This window comes from Populus euphratica, unplaced genomic scaffold, assembly GCF_000495115.2.
Source record: "Populus euphratica unplaced genomic scaffold, PopEup_1.0 scaffold393.1, whole genome shotgun sequence".
Taxonomy (NCBI): Eukaryota; Viridiplantae; Streptophyta; class Magnoliopsida; order Malpighiales; family Salicaceae; genus Populus; species Populus euphratica.
In genome coordinates this window covers 91,749-109,102 of record NW_011500280.1, presented here as the reverse complement: position 1 = coordinate 109,102, position 17,354 = coordinate 91,749, and the positions used below count along the sequence as shown (strand labels likewise).

General features: G+C 35.0%; 3 protein-coding genes and 1 pseudogene across 4 annotated transcripts; 2 read left to right on the top strand and 2 right to left on the bottom strand.

Annotated features, from left to right (window-relative positions):
* Window positions 1-1,283: 1,283 nt before the first annotated feature.
* LOC105113132 (isoflavone reductase-like protein) lies at window positions 1,284-3,358 on the top strand (annotated as a pseudogene).
* Window positions 3,359-4,263: 905 nt separating this feature from the next.
* Window positions 4,264-4,981, bottom strand: LOC105113130 (uncharacterized). The gene is made up of 2 exons (XM_011009162.1): window positions 4,697-4,981; window positions 4,264-4,593 (listed from the first exon to the last, which is right to left on the bottom strand). Exons 1-2 carry the CDS (start codon window positions 4,803-4,805, stop codon window positions 4,415-4,417), a joined length of 288 nt encoding a protein of 95 aa, XP_011007464.1. The 5' UTR covers window positions 4,806-4,981; the 3' UTR covers window positions 4,264-4,414.
* A 1,354-nt stretch (window positions 4,982-6,335) lies between these two features.
* LOC105113128 (protein RER1B-like) lies at window positions 6,336-9,293 on the bottom strand. 2 transcript variants are annotated; one of them, XM_011009161.1, is made up of 4 exons: window positions 9,090-9,293; window positions 8,268-8,653; window positions 6,980-7,160; window positions 6,336-6,807 (listed from the first exon to the last, which is right to left on the bottom strand). In XM_011009161.1, exons 2-4 carry the CDS (start codon window positions 8,615-8,617, stop codon window positions 6,754-6,756), a joined length of 585 nt encoding a protein of 194 aa, XP_011007463.1. In that variant the 5' UTR covers window positions 8,618-8,653; window positions 9,090-9,293; the 3' UTR covers window positions 6,336-6,753. The 2 variants fall into 2 exon arrangements, with proteins under 2 accessions (XP_011007463.1, XP_011007462.1); XM_011009160.1 differs by having other exon boundaries at window positions 8,268-8,638; window positions 9,090-9,291.
* A 910-nt stretch (window positions 9,294-10,203) lies between these two features.
* LOC105113127 (gamma carbonic anhydrase 1, mitochondrial-like) lies at window positions 10,204-13,189 on the top strand. Its single transcript, XM_011009159.1, has 5 exons — window positions 10,204-10,406; window positions 11,508-11,651; window positions 11,849-11,974; window positions 12,080-12,231; window positions 12,589-13,189. Exons 1-5 carry the CDS (start codon window positions 10,292-10,294, stop codon window positions 12,865-12,867), a joined length of 816 nt encoding a protein of 271 aa, XP_011007461.1. The 5' UTR covers window positions 10,204-10,291; the 3' UTR covers window positions 12,868-13,189.
* The last annotated feature ends 4,165 nt before the right edge of the window (window positions 13,190-17,354 follow it).

Genomic DNA, 17,354 nt, shown 5'->3' with positions numbered 1-17,354 from the left:
ATATATATATATATATATATTTCAGTTTTGGGTTGTGGTGAGCTATATTTTTGTAATTTGTTGAATTTTTTTATTTTAAATTAATTTATTTTATATTCTTAAATTATTTTGATATATTTTATATTAAAATAAAATTTAAAAAATATAAAACAAACTTTATCAATATCTCAAGCATCTTTTACATGTTTTTTTATTATTAATATAGATGTTTGTATATATTTTAATTAATTTTACAGTTTTGATATTAATAATTATATACATTTTTAATGTTTCTAAAAATATTTAAACTTATAATTATTAAAAAATTAATTTAAAATTTTCCTAGTTAAACTACCCCTTAAATTTCTTATACACGTCTCTTACTTGGAGGAGATGTTGATCAATTTAAACGTATAATTCTAGGACGAAGGGATCAATCAAATGGCCCATACCATCTTCTTTGGAGACATTTTCTCTTCAATCCAGCCCTACAGAAAAAGAACACTGACACCATGACATCAAACTTCACGAACCTATCCCATATAAGGGTTATGTTCGCCACATTTCTAGAACTTGACATCTCATTACTGTTCTGGCACTCCCATGAAATGAGAACCGTTTGTCAGGGTGTTTGGGAATATAATAATAATTATTTAAAATATTTTTATTTAAAAATATATTAAATTAATATTTTTTTATTTTTTAAAAAATATTTTTATATTACCATATCAAAAAAATTATATTAAAATAAATAATTTCTTTAAATTTTTTATTAAAAAATATTTTTAAATGTAAAAACAAATAACCAATATAATTTCTTTTAATTTTTTAATTTTTTTATTAAATTAACTAATTTCTTCTAATTAGTTACTCTCTTTACCCTTTTCTTCCTCCAATTCCCTTTACCAAAAATATCCTAATACCATTGTATATTGTTGATAGAAATTAACACCCTAACACGCTAACACACTAACAATTTATATATAGGTAAAATAACCAATATAATCAAAAGAATCTCAAGTTAAGTAGAAGAAAGAATTAAAATCTAGAATTAACTTGAAAAATAATTAAAACCTAACAAACAACATCTCCTAGACCTAATTTATATTACTTATAGATCTCAATTAGCTGGCCCAAAGTTCTAGATTGAGATCTCAATTTAATAGGATCTATTTATATATATATATATATAAAAAAGGAAACCTGACCCGAATAAGTATAGGATCCATCCGCCAAGCCGAGAACAATAATTGGCCCTGGCATGATCAATGCCATAAATAATTAAATTAATTAGATTTAAAATTAGTTAGCTAACTTGAAATGACATTAACCCATAATGTGGCCACCGGTTTTTAGCCCTGTGACTCACAACTGTCCTTCAGTTTTGTCCATAAATTGTGCTCGCACTGGTTCACATCTCCAAAACAACGTTGCTCTCTTCTACTTGTTAAAAGTTTATTGGTTTCTTTCCGAAACAATTTCACAACAATGGCTGGCAAAAGCAAGTTCTTGATCATTGGAGGCACTGGTTACATAGGAAAATTCATCGTGGAGGCAAGCGCAAAGGCCGGTCACCCCACTTTCGCTTTGGTTAGAAAGAGCACAGTCTCTGATCCTGTCAAAAGATAACTTGTCGAGAATTTCAAGAACTTCTGCCTCACTTTGATATATGTACGTAGCTGCACATATAAACTTCTTCTGCCATGTTTTTCTGCTGCTGTTTTCTTGGTTATTTGCAGAAAAAGAAATGTATAGACTGCGTTATACTCTGGAGGGCATTTGCAGGGAGATATCGACGGCCATGGCAATTTGGTCAAGGCAATTAAGCAGGTGGATGTGGTGATATCAGCAATTGGGAACATGCAAATAGCAGATCAAACCAAGATCATTGCTGCCGTTAAAGAAGCTGGCAATGTTAAGGTTGGTCCATTATCATATTTTACTTTCTGTTTCTGATCAAGTTATCCCGTTAAATTTAACCTTAGAACTGTGACATTGAAATATTTGCGTGAAGGGTAAATCAAGCGAGCTCAACTCTGTTCTTCAGTAGCTACTTCTACAGATGAAAGAGCAAGCCTCAAAAAGATCCTTAATTATTGTGTTGCTGTTAATTTTGCCCCCAACAAATCATTGTAAAGGCCCAAAAAAATTAATTTTACAATCGGGGCCTTCTATCAGAATTTATCAAAATAAAAAGTTAGTTTTAATACTAAAAGGTCATTTATTACAAATTTAAGATCAAATATTGATGACAAGATTTAATTTAGAATTTCGAAATGGGGATAAAATTGATATAAAAAATTGTATGTGGGCAAAATGGAGACTACCTACACAGTTTGGGGGCATTTTGGCAAAGAAAAAACTCAAATCACTGAATACTGTAATCATGTAGACTATTTTATTTCTCTTGTTGTTTTATCAATTAGTCTGGAAGATCATCCATGGGACATGGGATTTTTATTTTTTAATACCAATAACTGCGAAATCCTTGTGTGTATTGTGTTCAGAGATTTTTCCCTTCAGAATTTGGATTGGATGTGGATCATGTCAATGCTGTAGAGCCTGCAAAAACTGCACTCGCAATGAAGGCTCAAATTCGGCGTGCCATTGAGGCTGCGGGGATCCCCTACACTTATATGCCTTCCAACTGCGCTGCTGCATATTATGTCCCGACGTTGGCACAGTTTGGACTTACTGCTCCTCCTAGAGACAAAATCACTATCTTAGGAGACGGCAATGCCAAGGGTAATAAACAATATGCTGTAGTTAACTCACTCTGTGAAATATGAGATGGGAAACGAATTAGCCTCATGGTTCTAACATTTATTCTACTCCACCAGCTGTTTTCAATAAGGAAGATGATATTGTAACCTAAACCATCAAAGCAGTGGATGATTCTAGAACATTGAACAAGATTGTCCTAATCAAGCCTCCTAAGAACCTGTGGGAGAAAAAGATTGGATGATTCTAAATCAGATTTTTGCACAGCATCCGATTCCGATCAATATTGTTCTGTCAACCAACCACTCAGCCTTCATCAACGGTGACATGACCAACTTTGACATTGATCCATCATGGGGGGCTGAGGCCTCTGAGTTGTATCAAGATGTCAAATATACCACCGTGGAAGAGTACCTCGATCAGTTTGTCTGAGGCATTGACATCTCCTGCACTCCAGTTATCAATGAAGTAAACAGTCGAATAGTTAGAAATCTGGATGTATCTTGCAGATGAGTGTTTGTCGTAGTCAATGAGTTATCTTTCGGTGTAACCTTGTAAAATGTTGCTCTGCTCTGGTTAAATGCCATGGTTTGTATCTATTGATGGAAAAGATATATGATGAATATGAATATAAACAAAAATCTTTTCCACTTCTTTCTCTAGCTGAAACCGGCAATACGCTAGATAGATACTGAGAAAACCTGATTCTGAATGGAAGAAGAAGGGCTGGTCCCCATCCCATCCCAAATGGGTTTGCTTTCTATGATATTCATGAGAGATTTAACTCCATTGCTATCATTCCAAAAGAAAAATGATAATCTCCATTGCAATCTTTTCCTAAAAACTGACAGGTGAGCAAAATGAAGGCCATAATCAGCAGAGGCACCGATTGATAACGCTCCAGGCTAGCTAATTCTAATCACTCAAATAATTAATGTGCCTTAGTTTCTTCTTCTATTCTATAATCACCATCCAGCCAAAATTCAAAACATTTCTGATAACTACCTATCTATAACAAAGGAAGGATCCACAACATTGTGGGATTGATTTGTCATGTGCTGTTGGATGGGCATAATTTGCTAGTTTGCATGTGAAAAAATTAACATCAAAGGAAATTTCTTCATCCTCAGACATCATATCGCTCTATGGATCACCCAAAACGCTTTCTGGCACCTGGCATTCTTGAAAATTTGCACAAGTTCCTGCCTCTAGAGGTAGTTATAGTGTCAATTGAGTTAAAAGAAGTGGGGGAGAAAAAGGAAGATTAGACCGTCAGACATTGCCGCATTCAGTTCCTCTACCTATTAGACAGCTTCCATACATGAAACTATGAATCATCAATAGAAATTCTATTGTTCTACATTATTACCAAATTTTGAAGAGACTGCCTTTTGTTCTGTTCTCTAAGAAAGCTGTCGCCTCTGGATGACCAAATGAAAATTTGTCTACGATGGGAATAATTTCTGCCACTCTTTTTATTCTTTTATAAAACCTGATTTACAGCACATGGAAAATTTCTGATGCAATTGTTTCTATGGCACAGGTGTGTGTGTGTGTGTGTGTGTGTGTGTATACAAGTTCCGCCTTCAACTTTTACACTCGATTCTTTCGATGACAATCGAATAAGATTAGAGCCTCAAAGGAGTTTGTTTAAATAACCAAAGAATCTGAAATCAAACCTCCATAGCCACGAGAACAAGTCTGGTCACCAGCCTCATCCATTCTTAAGAACCCTTGTCAAAATAGCCTCTCGGATTCCAGAATCTGGCTCCGGGTCTGGAGCTGGTGTCGGCGCCTGCAAAATTGGTGCCATGGCTATTTCTTCTACTCTTGGTTGTTTCTCCAAGTTTCCCATCATTCTCCTAAGCTTCAGTAATCCTTCACTCTTCTCAACTGCAACATTTCAAGCAGAAGCACGCAAACTACTATCAGTACTACAATTAAAGAAATGAAGCTCAACAACTCACCTAACATGTACATGTCAAACAACTCTTACCATCATCCAAGTATGGTTTTGAAGATTCTGACAAGAGAACAAGCGTGGGGGTGACAATTGCGAGGAGAGCCCAGAAGAAGAAAATCACTAGAAAAATCCTCCCACTCATTTGTAGGGAATGAAAAGGGGCACAGTTCAATTCTATCTGAGAGTTTTATTCTAAACACGGAGAGAGTTTCCGTGCCTTCAATTAGCTGGCCATGTTTGAGAAACGTTGTCATTATAAAATTAATCGAAGCAGCAGTCCAATTTTTTATATGTTTTTGCCTTTAAATGTTGAAGTCAAGTAGTACCAAAAAACATATTCGAGGCGATTGTTATTATTCAGTTGTTGGAGAGTTGTTATACTAGTTGGTGCATGATTAGACGTATCCACCTGGCATCATTGGCATGGCCCGGTCAATACAATACGTGCTCAAGCCCGCTTCTGTACCTCACGCCCACTCATTCATTCTAACCCGTGTAGCCATGTAGCAGCCAGGTGATATCTGAGAATGATTATTGCTTGAAATATTCTATTATCAAAAATCATGAGGAACCTTCTTCCTTCGTGCTGGCTGTGGCTCTTCGCTGCTTAATGGATGATCCGCTGAGGAAACTTTAATCCATAGATGTTCATTTAATTCCAAACAGCAAGGAATGTTACTTAGAAATCTAGGAATAACTAGTAAATGTTAAAAAAATAAAGTAGGCGAGGTAAGAATATTCTTGTTATTTTTTATTGTCATGGGTTTTATTTATTATTTTTTATCTCTGTTTTTTTTTTAATAAATACAAAAGGTTATTAATAATATGTCAATGATTGCGCTAAGTACCATAAAATTTACCCCGAATGTGACCTCCAATCTGTCTGCATTTAATTAAACTGATTAATTTGGGAAATCATAAGAATTTCCCGAGCAACACCAGGACATGATGGATCCGTGAATCAAGATGAGCTACAAGAGACAAATTGGGGGACCATCTCGGTTTCGCCTTCGGCTGACATGCATGCGAGTCCAAAAACGCCTTAACCTGGTTCGATCCCTGTTTATGCTTTGGGTTAGGTTCGTGTCTGGCTTTTTATTGGATTGATAAAATGTTAATTTGAACCATTTTAAATTATTCCAAACAAGCTCTAGTTACATTACTCCACTGCTCTTTTATAACTCTTAAGTTAATTGAAGCTGATGCTTGTTTCAAAAATATACTTATCTTAAAAAAATATCAAATTAATATGATTTTAATGTACTAATATAAAAAAAAATTAAATTGTTTTGATGTAAATTTAAAAACCATCCTGTGCAACTAAGTAATAAATAAACACTGAATCCAAATACAAACAATTCATTCACAAAAGTCACCTCACCAGACATCAACGGTCACAAACAGTAGGCTTTTAAATGATATTCCTGCAAACTTCTAAAAATAATTATGAAAATTTAATTTAAAAACACGGTATCAAAAGAGATGGTCAGCAGAGGTGAAAGGAACAGGCGAGGAAGGAGGTGCGAAGTGTAATTTGAAAATTTTACAATTTTGGACTCATAGGTATAAACTGGTGTAACGACAAAATATATTTATCCGAAGTATGTACTTGAACTCCAACCAGGCCTCGCTATTGGTCTAGAATCATACAAGTGGGGTTGCTCTATCAATGTACATCTCAAACATCAATTTACTCAAACTGACAGTATAGACTTCTTCAAACACTAAAACTCGTCTTAAATCATACAAGTGGGATTGCTCTATCAATGTACAGCTCAAACATCAATTTACACAAACCGACAGTTTAGACTCCTTCAAATAGTAAACAAAATAGGGTGGTGTGGCTCATAATCTGCCCAATTTTATTCATTACAAAAATAGAATACCAGAAGTATGAAAGTACATCTCCAGTAAACTTAGAAAACGTGTGAATCCAATGCATGCTAGTGGCTGCTACAACTAAAATATAAGACAAAATGAAATTTTCAACACCTATGTTTTAGTTTTGCTTTTGTATTTTAAATTGACAGGCAAACCTTCTTAAAATTAAAAAGGCACGAAATTTGGAAGGCTGCAGGACATGTCATGGCTTAGTCCCTCATCAAGCCACTGCTGCTTGCACCAGACTTCTTCCTGCCATACCTCTGCAAAAAGACAGGGAAAGCAGTTGCTGCATTTTAACTAGAAAAAAAACGGAAACACCCAGAATTTCAAACCACCAATAGAATTACCATCACAGAAAGAGAACACAAAAGAGAGTGAAATAAGAGAGGGTGGGGGCAGGATGGTTACTAGAAAACTCTCCAAAGCTCATACCTGCTTTCCTCTGCTGAATGGAACATATTTGTACTTGATCATGTGCATGATTTGGCGCTTCATTGTGAGGACAAACAGAACAATCCAATAGCAGAGTAATATGGGCCAGAAAACGGGGACATCAAATACAGAGAAGAAGGTCATAAGGAAGGCCACACAAAAAGCCTTGGTGATGGCGTACCTGAAACCAGAACCAAAGTAACAAATCATTTTTGGGCTCAAGAATTCTTAGAAAATAAATATATGATCAGAGTACACGTTGTGAGGTGGATTCTGTTCACTCAATAACACCTTACAATGGGGCATTGTCAGAAGTAATGATGTTAGGCAGACAAATGAATCTTCTTCGTGACTTGCAAGATTTAGGCCCACAAGCCACTAAAGCCTACGAACAACATTATCCTTTTGTTAAGTAACCTATGATGTCTGTTGTTAAAGCTCTTTGTCATCTTTCTTCGTCAACTTGTTAAAAGAACCTTTTTTCCTATAAAGTTCCCTTCTAATGCCAGATATTAACAGTATAAATACTGGCTGAAAATAAACTGATGCCAAAGTATAATTTAAGCCAACAACGGCTGGCAAACAAAGATGTTACTACAGATCCATAGCCTCAAACATATTTTGGCAATGTGTGAAATGGCAAGCTTGAAAGTTGGCTCAGACCTTGTTTTTGTTGTTCACAAACTGGTTTCAACCCACTAAAATGCAAAATGGACTGTCCACATCCACTCCATGTTTTAATACCCTTTTGAAGTTCTTATCTTATACAGTATGCATATTACAAGTGTAGAAATCACGAGGCATTAAGGAAACCAACGCCATGAAACATGAAAGTATGCCTCTGAAATTATGACTGACATGTATAAGGCCAGCAAAATGCAATGCGCTAAATCTCTATGGAGAACAGGGTAGTCTTCTATCAAATTTCCTACCACACGGACAGATGAAAACAAAACCTCAGGTTTAACTTTTAGATTTGCTCTTTTTAGTCTAAACAGTATTTCTGATAACTTATGCTTCAATAATTAAAATTGACAATAGCAATCCTCATAATCAAAACCCATGCGGGGCAAAAAATCGACACCTGCTTAACAGGACAACTAAAGCCCATGGACAAATAGAAAATTTAGTGAAAAATAATAAAAGCAAAAACACCAAAAACAGGCTGGAGTACAAAGAGCATGGAAAATCAATTGCATAACCTAACCAGACATTACACCTAAGCACAAGCGAACATTCCAAAACAGGCAAAATCATCTACCAAGTTAAAAAATAAATTCTTGGTTACCAGAACTTAAACTCAGGAAGGCGCCGGATAAAGGGCTTGAACTCATCCGATCCTTTAGTTGGCAAAGAAGCATCATCCGTAATTTCAAGTTCAGGATCAACCTTGGGTGACAGAAACCCAATCAACAAATTCAAGATATAAATTCCAAGACCATATGAGATGATGTAAAACCCTTGAACAAAGTAAGCACGCAACACATAAATTGCTGCAACCGCAAGAGTTCCCAGCCACCTCTCTGTTGGGTGAGGTGTGGATCGGTCCAGATAGTACTGGAATGCCCGAGAGAAATCATTTCTCCACTTCGCAAGAGGTGCCACCACATTGGCCGCGTCACCCCCATTTCCTTCCATCAGTTATTATATTCTATTCTCCTGCACATCCAAAAACTAATCAGACATTTGACAAATCGGCATCAATTAGGGCTCAAGTTCATGAATTATCTTGAATTTAATCAGTTCAGTTATTTTCTCCTACCTGTGTTTTGAAAACCAAAACAACACAACTTTAATAACCAAAAGAAAATCAATATTCGCTAAGTTTCTTTCTTTTTTTAAAAAAATTTTGTAGGTAAATTATACTTTACAAATACACTCGTATACGACATGAACAAATCAAATATTAGGCAAAGAAATAATCAATCAAGGCTCAATGAATAAAATAATACAATAGCTCAACATTTCCTTTTACATGCTTTCCAGACAACCAAACAGAAATTAAGCAAAGAAAATTAAGAACCGTTAAGAGTTTATTTAAATTGAATAAGTGAATTACTATAAACAAACATAATAATAGCGTACAGAAAAAGAAATCTCGAAAGCTAACCTCTTGAGAGTTAGGGTTTTGAAACACAACCAGGATCCGATTAGCGATGATGATCTATGTATGTTGAAGCGATCTCTGATTCTGTTTGCCTCTCTTTCTCTGGATTTTTTTTAGCAGGAAATTCGTAGCGTAAAGTACGTTGAGCACCTGACCGATGAGGTTCTCTCCTGCGGGTTAAAGGCGCGCTCTGAATTAATCCATCAAAACGTGCCCTTTCTATGTCGTTTTAGGAAACCTTCGGTATAACTGTTTAGGCTTTTATGGGCCTCAAAGTGGCCAGCCCTGACGGGCTATCCAGGCTAACATAAAGCCCAGTACCAGTCCTCATAATGCTTTGTGACTTGTGTAGATGTTTTCAGATGGGTTGGTCTAGCTTACAAGCTTGAGCTAGGCTCTTACGGTGGTCGAGTTGGGTTGGAGCAACGAGCATCTGTAGAGTCTTTTATTATTATTATTTTTTAGTATTTTTCAATTTTCACTGCCATTATGCATAAATGAAAAGAAATTCGGTTAAGCAGTGGGCTTTGCTAGATGAAACATTACCTGTGTTCGAATTATGGCGATCACTTTGTTTGATATCTTGTTCTTTTGAAATTTAATTGTGGCTAAAGTTTCCATGCGGCCATTAGATGATCAGGTGGGTGCTTGCTCCAGAGTTCTTCGCAGCAAGCCAGAATTCAACCATTAGAGATGACTTTAAAAGGAGAAAGTACTGTACTGGACATTCACCAAAATGATTTTGATCCACAAAACTTGTTAAATGTTACGCTCGGTTGTTTTACATTCGATCCAAGTGATGATTTATTTGTATTTTTTCAAGAGTAATTAATGTTAAAAATAATATAGATTATACAACGATATTTAATAAATTAATTTTTTTATTTAAATGGGTTTTTATATCTTAATAATTAAATAATCATGGTTTCAAATCTTATTAGTCAGATCTTCTCTTTTAATTAAAATTAATTAATAATATAAAATAACATATCTTGGATTTTAGGGAGCAAATTTGTTCTCCACGATGCCAGGGACCCTTTGGTAATTCGACCATGGTTGAAAACCCAATTTTGCCCTCCCAATCTCTGGGATATTCCACCCTACCCTCACAGTATCATTTCTTCAAATCCCCACAGACCACACTGAGCTAAATTTCTCTTACTCTCGCAGTCAAAGAAACCACCAGTTGATCAAAGGAGTTGGTGATGGGGACCCTAGGCAGAGCTATATACGCCGTCGGATTCTGGGTTCGCGAGACCGGCCAAGCTCTTGATCGTCTCGGATGCCGCCTCCAAGGCAACTATTACTTCCAAGAACAACGTAAGTAAGCTCATCATTTCTTTAAACCCTAGATCCTAATTAAATCTCTTTATAGCTTCATTTTCCCTAATTAGATCGTATCATTAACTATCACAGCTCGCATTTGTAATGCGATATTGTCTGCGTGTTTTCTGTTTGTGAATTAGCGTAGATAATTATGTAATCGGAGTTAGTTTGCTAATGAGGTATGCTTGGCGAAATTATATATGTGTTGGATTAATCATTGTGAATGTGAACATTTGGTAGAATTGATGATGAAATTTCAGATGGACTTATTATTGATGAGGGCATTTTAGCTTTCTTGTAGCGGAGCAATAGAATTTGAGATTGTGATTGTTGAAGATGCTTGTCTGATGAGATGATAGGTGCAATCAGTTTTAATTGATAGGGTTTCGAGAGCTTTCCTTATCAAATTAGGAATTTCTAATTTTCTAATATTATAACTGAATCAAGTCTCGGTCTTGAACTAATTACATTTTACAGCGTGAATCCTTATACATTATGGCCAAAAAATGTTCTTAGTTTAGCAATTACTATGATTTTCCATCCACCTCTTCTTTGCTCTTATTGCTTGGATGAAATCACTACTCCAAACCAATGCATATAATTTTAAGTTGCAGGAGTTTGAACTATAACGGAAATATAGTACACCCAGGGAATTATGAGTAGGAGCTTGCTATGAATTGGATTGTTTTATGAAATTCTATGAAGTACAATGGGGGTGCTGAAGTTTGGAAGATGGCTCTTTGATGCACACGGACCACCCTCATGAATATACCATGTGTTCAAGATTGGTTTAGGCATTTTAGTTCTCATGCTCAGTATCATCTGCCATCAAGTCTATTTGTGTCTGTTAACTACATGTTTCTCAGTCCATCTCTCACTTCTTTTCATCAGCTCCTTATATGTGTGCCAACTAAACCAGTACATGTGGCTGGGCATGATCGTAATGCTTTTCACAGGCCTGTTTAATCTACCTTTTTCTGCTATTCTTTTACTGCTTTCCATTATGCTTTGTATTATAAACATTTTGGAATATAATTTGGGTTATGTTGTTCTAGCTTGTATTCAGCCATGCATTAATTATGTCATCTGTTTTAGTGTCCAGGCATCGAACTCTAATGAACATATTTGACAAGGCTCCTGTTGTTGATAAGGATGCATTTGTGGCGCCTGGTGCCTCTGTCATTGGGGATGTTCTAGTTGGAAGAGGATCATCCATTTGGTATGGATGTGTTTTGAGAGGTAAGATTTTATACAACTTGCTGCAGTATGTTTGATGCTTTTAATATAGAGTTTCCCCTTGAATATGCTCGAGTGCATGTAATTTTAGGACTAAGAACTAAAAATCTTTGGAGATTGTCCTTGTATTTGGATTTTGCAAATAATCTCGAACTGTTTTTTTTTTTTTTTTTTGTGGGGGCGGGGGCGGGGGCGGACAGGTGACGTGAACAGCATCAGCGTTGGATCTGGAACTAATATACAAGACAACTCCCTTGTGCATGTGGCCAAATCTAATCTAAGTGGGAAGGTGCTACCAACTATCATAGGGGACAATGTTACTGTAGGTGAGCATTATGGTGAAGGTCATGTGTTTGATTATTACCAATTAGGTGGTCATATGTGCGATGCTTTCAAAATCTGTTCTATCCATTAAAATTTGAACTGGGCAGGTCACAGTGCTGTTTTGCATGGATGTACTGTTGAGGATGAGGCTTTTGTTGGCATGGGAGCAATACTACTTGATGGTGTTGTTGTTGAGAAACATGCCATGGTTGCTGCTGGAGCCCTTGTGAGACAGAACACGAGGATCCCTACTGGAGAGGTATGTCAGCTATCTCTCCCTCTCTCTCTAAGAATACAAAGGTACTTTTTTTCTGGGTTTTTTAATTGGTGGCTGTTCACTTCCAATAAGATGCATCAAGGATATTTCCATCTATATTTGTAGAGATTGCCTGTTCTTATAATACACTTGAAGCTTTTTAACAATTGAATTTGTATATGAGAAGAATAAACTTCCGAATTTGGCTTAATCTCAAAAGTATTGAATGTTATGGTACAGTTTGATGTCAAACAGGTAAGTGTGCAGAAATGCCTTTGCTCATACTGCTTATGTGAATCTTTGTAATGCATGCTAAAAGCATGCAGAAACACCAGCTTCAGTTGTTTGTAATGTATGCAGGTATGGGGAGGCAATCCTGCGAAGTTTTTGAGGAAGCTAACTGATGAAGAGATAGCCTTTATTGCTCAGTCAGCCACCAATTACTCAAACCTTGCACAGGTTCATGCAGCTGAGAATGCAAAGCCTTTCGATGAGATTGAGTTTGAGAAGGTTCTTCGCAAGAAGTTTGCGAAGAAGGATGAGGAGTATGACTCTATGCTGGGTGTTGTCCGTGAACTCCCCCCTGAACTTATTCTTCCAAAAAATGTCCTGCCAGATAAAGAACCTAAGGCAAAATGAGCATTTTCTTGAGTTATTGTTTTGTAGAATTCAAATCTTGGGGCTTGTCTTTCAAGGATTATTTGTTGTTATTGCAAATACGTGAAGAAGGGATCACTTTCTTTCCTAATAATACAAGATATGTTAGGGTAGAATTTTGTTTCCATTTTAGCTTCTAGCTCTGCTTTTCATGGGGTTGTTCAGGCTCTCTTTCCTTACATGGGAGAAACTAATGCCATAAAGCAGCATGTACCATGATGTTTCCTGTTCCTTGTACCTAAGATATTCGATTTCAATATGATTTTGTTGATCCTTGTGATATCAAATCATTTTGGGGGTTGAAGTAACTAGTAAGTTCATGTTGGCCACACTCATTTGTGTCTGCATGTCATATTCTGAGACTGTTCTTGGAACTTGCAACCAAAGAAGAAATATAGAAAGCAGAAGCAATGGTCCAGATATTCTCCAGAATAGAATGTTATAACGTTGAATCAACAACAGGATCGCAAAGCTATATGATCCATGCGATGCTGTAAGTGAGTGGTGCTTCTGCTAGTGCAAAAGATAACCCATCACTCTGCCGTTGGGTGGTATGGTTGCTCGGCGGTTCCTATTGGCAGGGTAGCAAGCATGAGTCGAAAATGTCATTCAGCTGGGTAGTAGGATGCAAGTTACACTAACTTCGCCAATCATTTCTTGACTAGATGGGTTAGTGCATTATTTTCCTCCTTATTCATTCAGTTTTCTTCGTCAATGAAATTATGAAAAATATATTTTTAGTATCTTTGGACCTTGATTAACAATGATGCGCCACTGGCCCATTTGTATGCTTTGATGTGTGAAGTGATGCGTTCTCCGTCGATGTGAAGGGCGGGGAACAGACCAGGAGATGGGGTTTTGATTTGATTTTCGAAACGCTTAACGAGTAGGGTTGAGGAGCCATTGATATGGAGAGGCCGAGGGCTCAGGGATGGCACAAATTCAGGACACATTCTGAGCTGGGCCGGGGTATGCTGTTGGATCAAGTGACGTTATTATCGTTTGCCCTGTCATTGGTAGTCTTTCAACCTTTTGTGTTTGTTCTCTCTTGAATTCGTGGTTGACGGTTCTCACTGTTTCTTGTTGACCGATTCACACAGTTTTCGAACTTGCATTTTTCATTTGGCTATGCAATGGTCTATCAAACGTTGTTCTAATGTTTCAGCAGTTGATTTGTCAACTTGTGAAGGTAAAGCAGTGGCTACTTCAGCCTACTGGAAGCTAACCCATGTGCCCAAACCCCTATGCCAGCTCTAAGCAAGTTTAGGGAATTGCCGCATATTGAGGGAGACCCCAGAAGTGGTGGGTCATCCTTTAATGACTATTTGGAATTTTACCAAAGATATAATCCGAGCTGGAGAAGCTTAATATTTTAATTTCTAAAAGATTGTTGTGGTTATAATTTTTTTTAAAAAATAAGTTTTTAAAAAGGTATAGTTAGGTGAATTTAAATATATATTTGGTAAAAATTATAGATAAAATTTATATATAATAAAAAAATATATATAAAATATTTAATAAAAGTGTAATTAGTTATTTTTTAAAATTTTTACTTGAAAATATTTTAAAATATTTTTTTATTTTTTAAAAAGTATTTTTGATATCAATGTATCAAAATATCTAAAAATATAAAACATATATTAATTTAAAGTAAAACAAAAATTAATTTTTTTCAGAGGAGTTTTTGAAACACAAAAATAAACACAATTTTCAGAAGAGTTTTTGAAACACAAAAATAAACACAATTTCATAAAATTTAATTAAAAAATATAAAAACTATCACATAAAAAATATATCTTAAACTCAATTTTTTAGTGCATCCTGTAATATAAAATATAGTTTGATTTATTGTCAAACACCTTAAATTTTTATATTTGTTTCATTGCAAATACAAAAACTAATGAAAAATAAACATAATAAAAGGATGGATGTCGTGGGATGAAAATACTCCCTGAAAAATAAACATAATAAAAAGATGGATGTCGTGGGATGAAAATACTCCCTTCCCTTCCAGATTTAATGAAAATAAATGTAGATAAAAGTAATAAGGACAATTAGGTTTAAACAGTCACTAAAGGATTAATTAAAGATATCATGGGTTTTTGGATTAAAGATTTTGCTATTAACACGAGGATTTGCATTTTAATTTGTGCTAAGTTACGGGTCGTGATTGTAGGATTAGAGTTGGATTGGTCTTAGTGCTTTTGCAACATTATTTTGAAATTTAACTTTTTAGTAGTAGGTGAAATTGATGTTAACTTTGCCTTGTTTAAGTGGTGGATCTGATCTTAAAATAGTAGGTGAAAATTGATGTTAACTTTGCCTTGTTTAAGAGAGCTCGAGAAACTCTAAGATTGGGTAGTTCAAGTGCAGCATACGAGAGGCGAATAGTGCTGTTGATTAACTCATTAGCCTTGGCTTTTTCAGAGATCCACTTTCTAGAAAGGATTCAGCTATTAATGACCCTCCGGAGAATTTGTATTGATTTTTATATTATAACTTAGTCGGAATGGTGTTTCCTCGATTAATTTAATTTTGGATTTTAATCTCGATTTATACCCAAAAAGAAATCTAAGCAAGTTGAGAGATGCAATTATTTCAACAACAGACGTGATTAGAATTGTTTAAGCAATTGTTTTTTATGCTAATCGGAATCTGAAAGGGCCGAAGATGCAATCCTCCGTGATTTAAGCTGTTTCAAGTTGAGAAAGACAAAAGAGGTCGTCCATCTAATCATGTACCAATCCAGAATCTCCAACATGATCTGTTCCTGATCCCTTGTTGGGTTTTTCCTCGAGTCTTTCCTTTACATGCTCCTCCTCCCTTCATTTCATCTACAGTGCTGTCTTTCCTTTGTTATGTTTCTGCGCCATTGAAGGGGTGCACAGTGGTAAAATTGCGGTCTTCCAAGGTCTGGTCTTGTGATTCATCGCAGCAAAGTGGGCGCCAGCATTTACTATCCAAGCAATTCTGATGCTCAGGATTTTTTATACCGACACCCCCTTTATTCCTCCCTGTTGACGCAGTGGCCGTTCATTGCAAATCATGGAGGCCATGTTACTTTTGTTCTCCTGTTATAAACAATATCGTAGTAGTTGCAGCTTTCTGCTTGTGTTAGTGGGTGACTGATTATATAGGATTTGACGCTTTCATCAATCACCATTATAGACCTTAGCCATAGGGTGAGGCGCTCAGGGAAACATCCATCTTACGAGGACTAGGATAACTTGGATGGCTATCAATAACATCATTGATTTGAATAAAACAGCAAGTTACAACAAAATAATAATAATAATAATCAAGGATCCGAATGTTATTTGTCATTTAATCATTTATTGTTTAGAATATATAGTAAAAATATTTTATTGCCTTGAAAGCTGAAAAGATTGACTTTCCGTACAAGAGCTTTTGTGTAATTTTTTATAAGTCTTGATATTCACGTTGAAGATTTAAAATTCAATTGTGTCACTAAGTTGATTTTTATTTTTAATTGAATTATTTACCTTCTGATTTTTTTAATATTAACCCACTGAACCTTCCATGCAATGATTTGTTTTGTTTATTTTTTGTTGAGTTATTCTTATTTTATATATTAGGTTGCAAATTACTCAAGCTAATTTAAATTAGCTCAAGTTATTTAAATTATTTTTTATTTTATTTTATTAATTACTATTAAATTATTGAGCATTGTAGCCTTTTCTATTTTTAATTATGCAAGTTATCCTTGAAACTGGATGGTCAAGCTAATGCATGATGGCTTATTTTTTAATATTTTCTGGTTTAATTTTGATTTTTTTTCTAGGTTTTTTTAAATTAATTTTAGATCTTGATCCCATATCATATTTCACTGATTTATAAAATTAACCTGGTTTGACTCAAATCTTATTCTTTGATGTATTTTTTACTCTAGCAAGTTTTTTTTTGTTTTATTTTTATTATTTTATATTAGATTATTGGATCTTGAATTTTATATTTTCTTATAAAATTATTTTTTTCTCGTAAATCAAATAATATACTAGTTAAATTTATTTATATTGATTTTATTATCATCTAAATATTTTTATTTATTTTATAAAAAATTAACACTGCCTGTAACGTAGAGTCACCACTTTAGTGCCTTATCCATGGGATACCTTCGATATCTATCATTTACGAGCTTTGTGAGCAAAAAGGAAAGGTGGGGGAAAAACAACGAGCAGTAGCATGTGTGAACAAAATAAAGTACCAGAAATTCAGATAAAAAGAAGGTTATTTTGTGTTTTTTTTTTTAAAAAATTATTTTGATGGCAATGTATTTTAGCTTTTATGGTTTTGAAAATATATTAAAATAATATTTTCTATTTTCTATTTTTTATCTTTAATGTTAATATATTAAAATAATTTGAAAATATTAAAAAAATTCATTTTTTTTTTAAATACAAAACACAAAAATAAGCGTGATGCCCGGCTCTTAGCTTTTGGGTTCCCTG

Excerpts from the sequence above, each read along its gene's own strand:
- LOC105113130 (XM_011009162.1), bottom strand. The coding sequence starts at position 4,805 with ATGAGTGGGAGGATTTTTCTAGTGATTTTCTTCTTCTGGGCTCTCCTC. Across the intron at positions 4,594-4,696 it reads AAAACCATACTTGGATGATG|TTGAGAAGAGTGAAGGATTA; the intron begins GTAAGAGTTGTT and ends GAAATGTTGCAG.
- LOC105113128 (XM_011009161.1), bottom strand. The coding sequence starts at position 8,617 with ATGGAAGGAAATGGGGGTGACGCGGCCAATGTGGTGGCACCTCTTGCG. Across the intron at positions 7,161-8,267 it reads CTTCCTGAGTTTAAGTTCTG|GTACGCCATCACCAAGGCTT; the intron begins GTAACCAAGAAT and ends TTCTGGTTTCAG. Across the intron at positions 6,808-6,979 it reads CATTCAGCAGAGGAAAGCAG|AGGTATGGCAGGAAGAAGTC; the intron begins GTATGAGCTTTG and ends GTCTTTTTGCAG.
- LOC105113127 (XM_011009159.1), top strand. The coding sequence starts at position 10,292 with ATGGGGACCCTAGGCAGAGCTATATACGCCGTCGGATTCTGGGTTCGC. Across the intron at positions 10,407-11,507 it reads CTATTACTTCCAAGAACAAC|TGTCCAGGCATCGAACTCTA; the intron begins GTAAGTAAGCTC and ends CATCTGTTTTAG. Across the intron at positions 12,232-12,588 it reads CGAGGATCCCTACTGGAGAG|GTATGGGGAGGCAATCCTGC; the intron begins GTATGTCAGCTA and ends TAATGTATGCAG.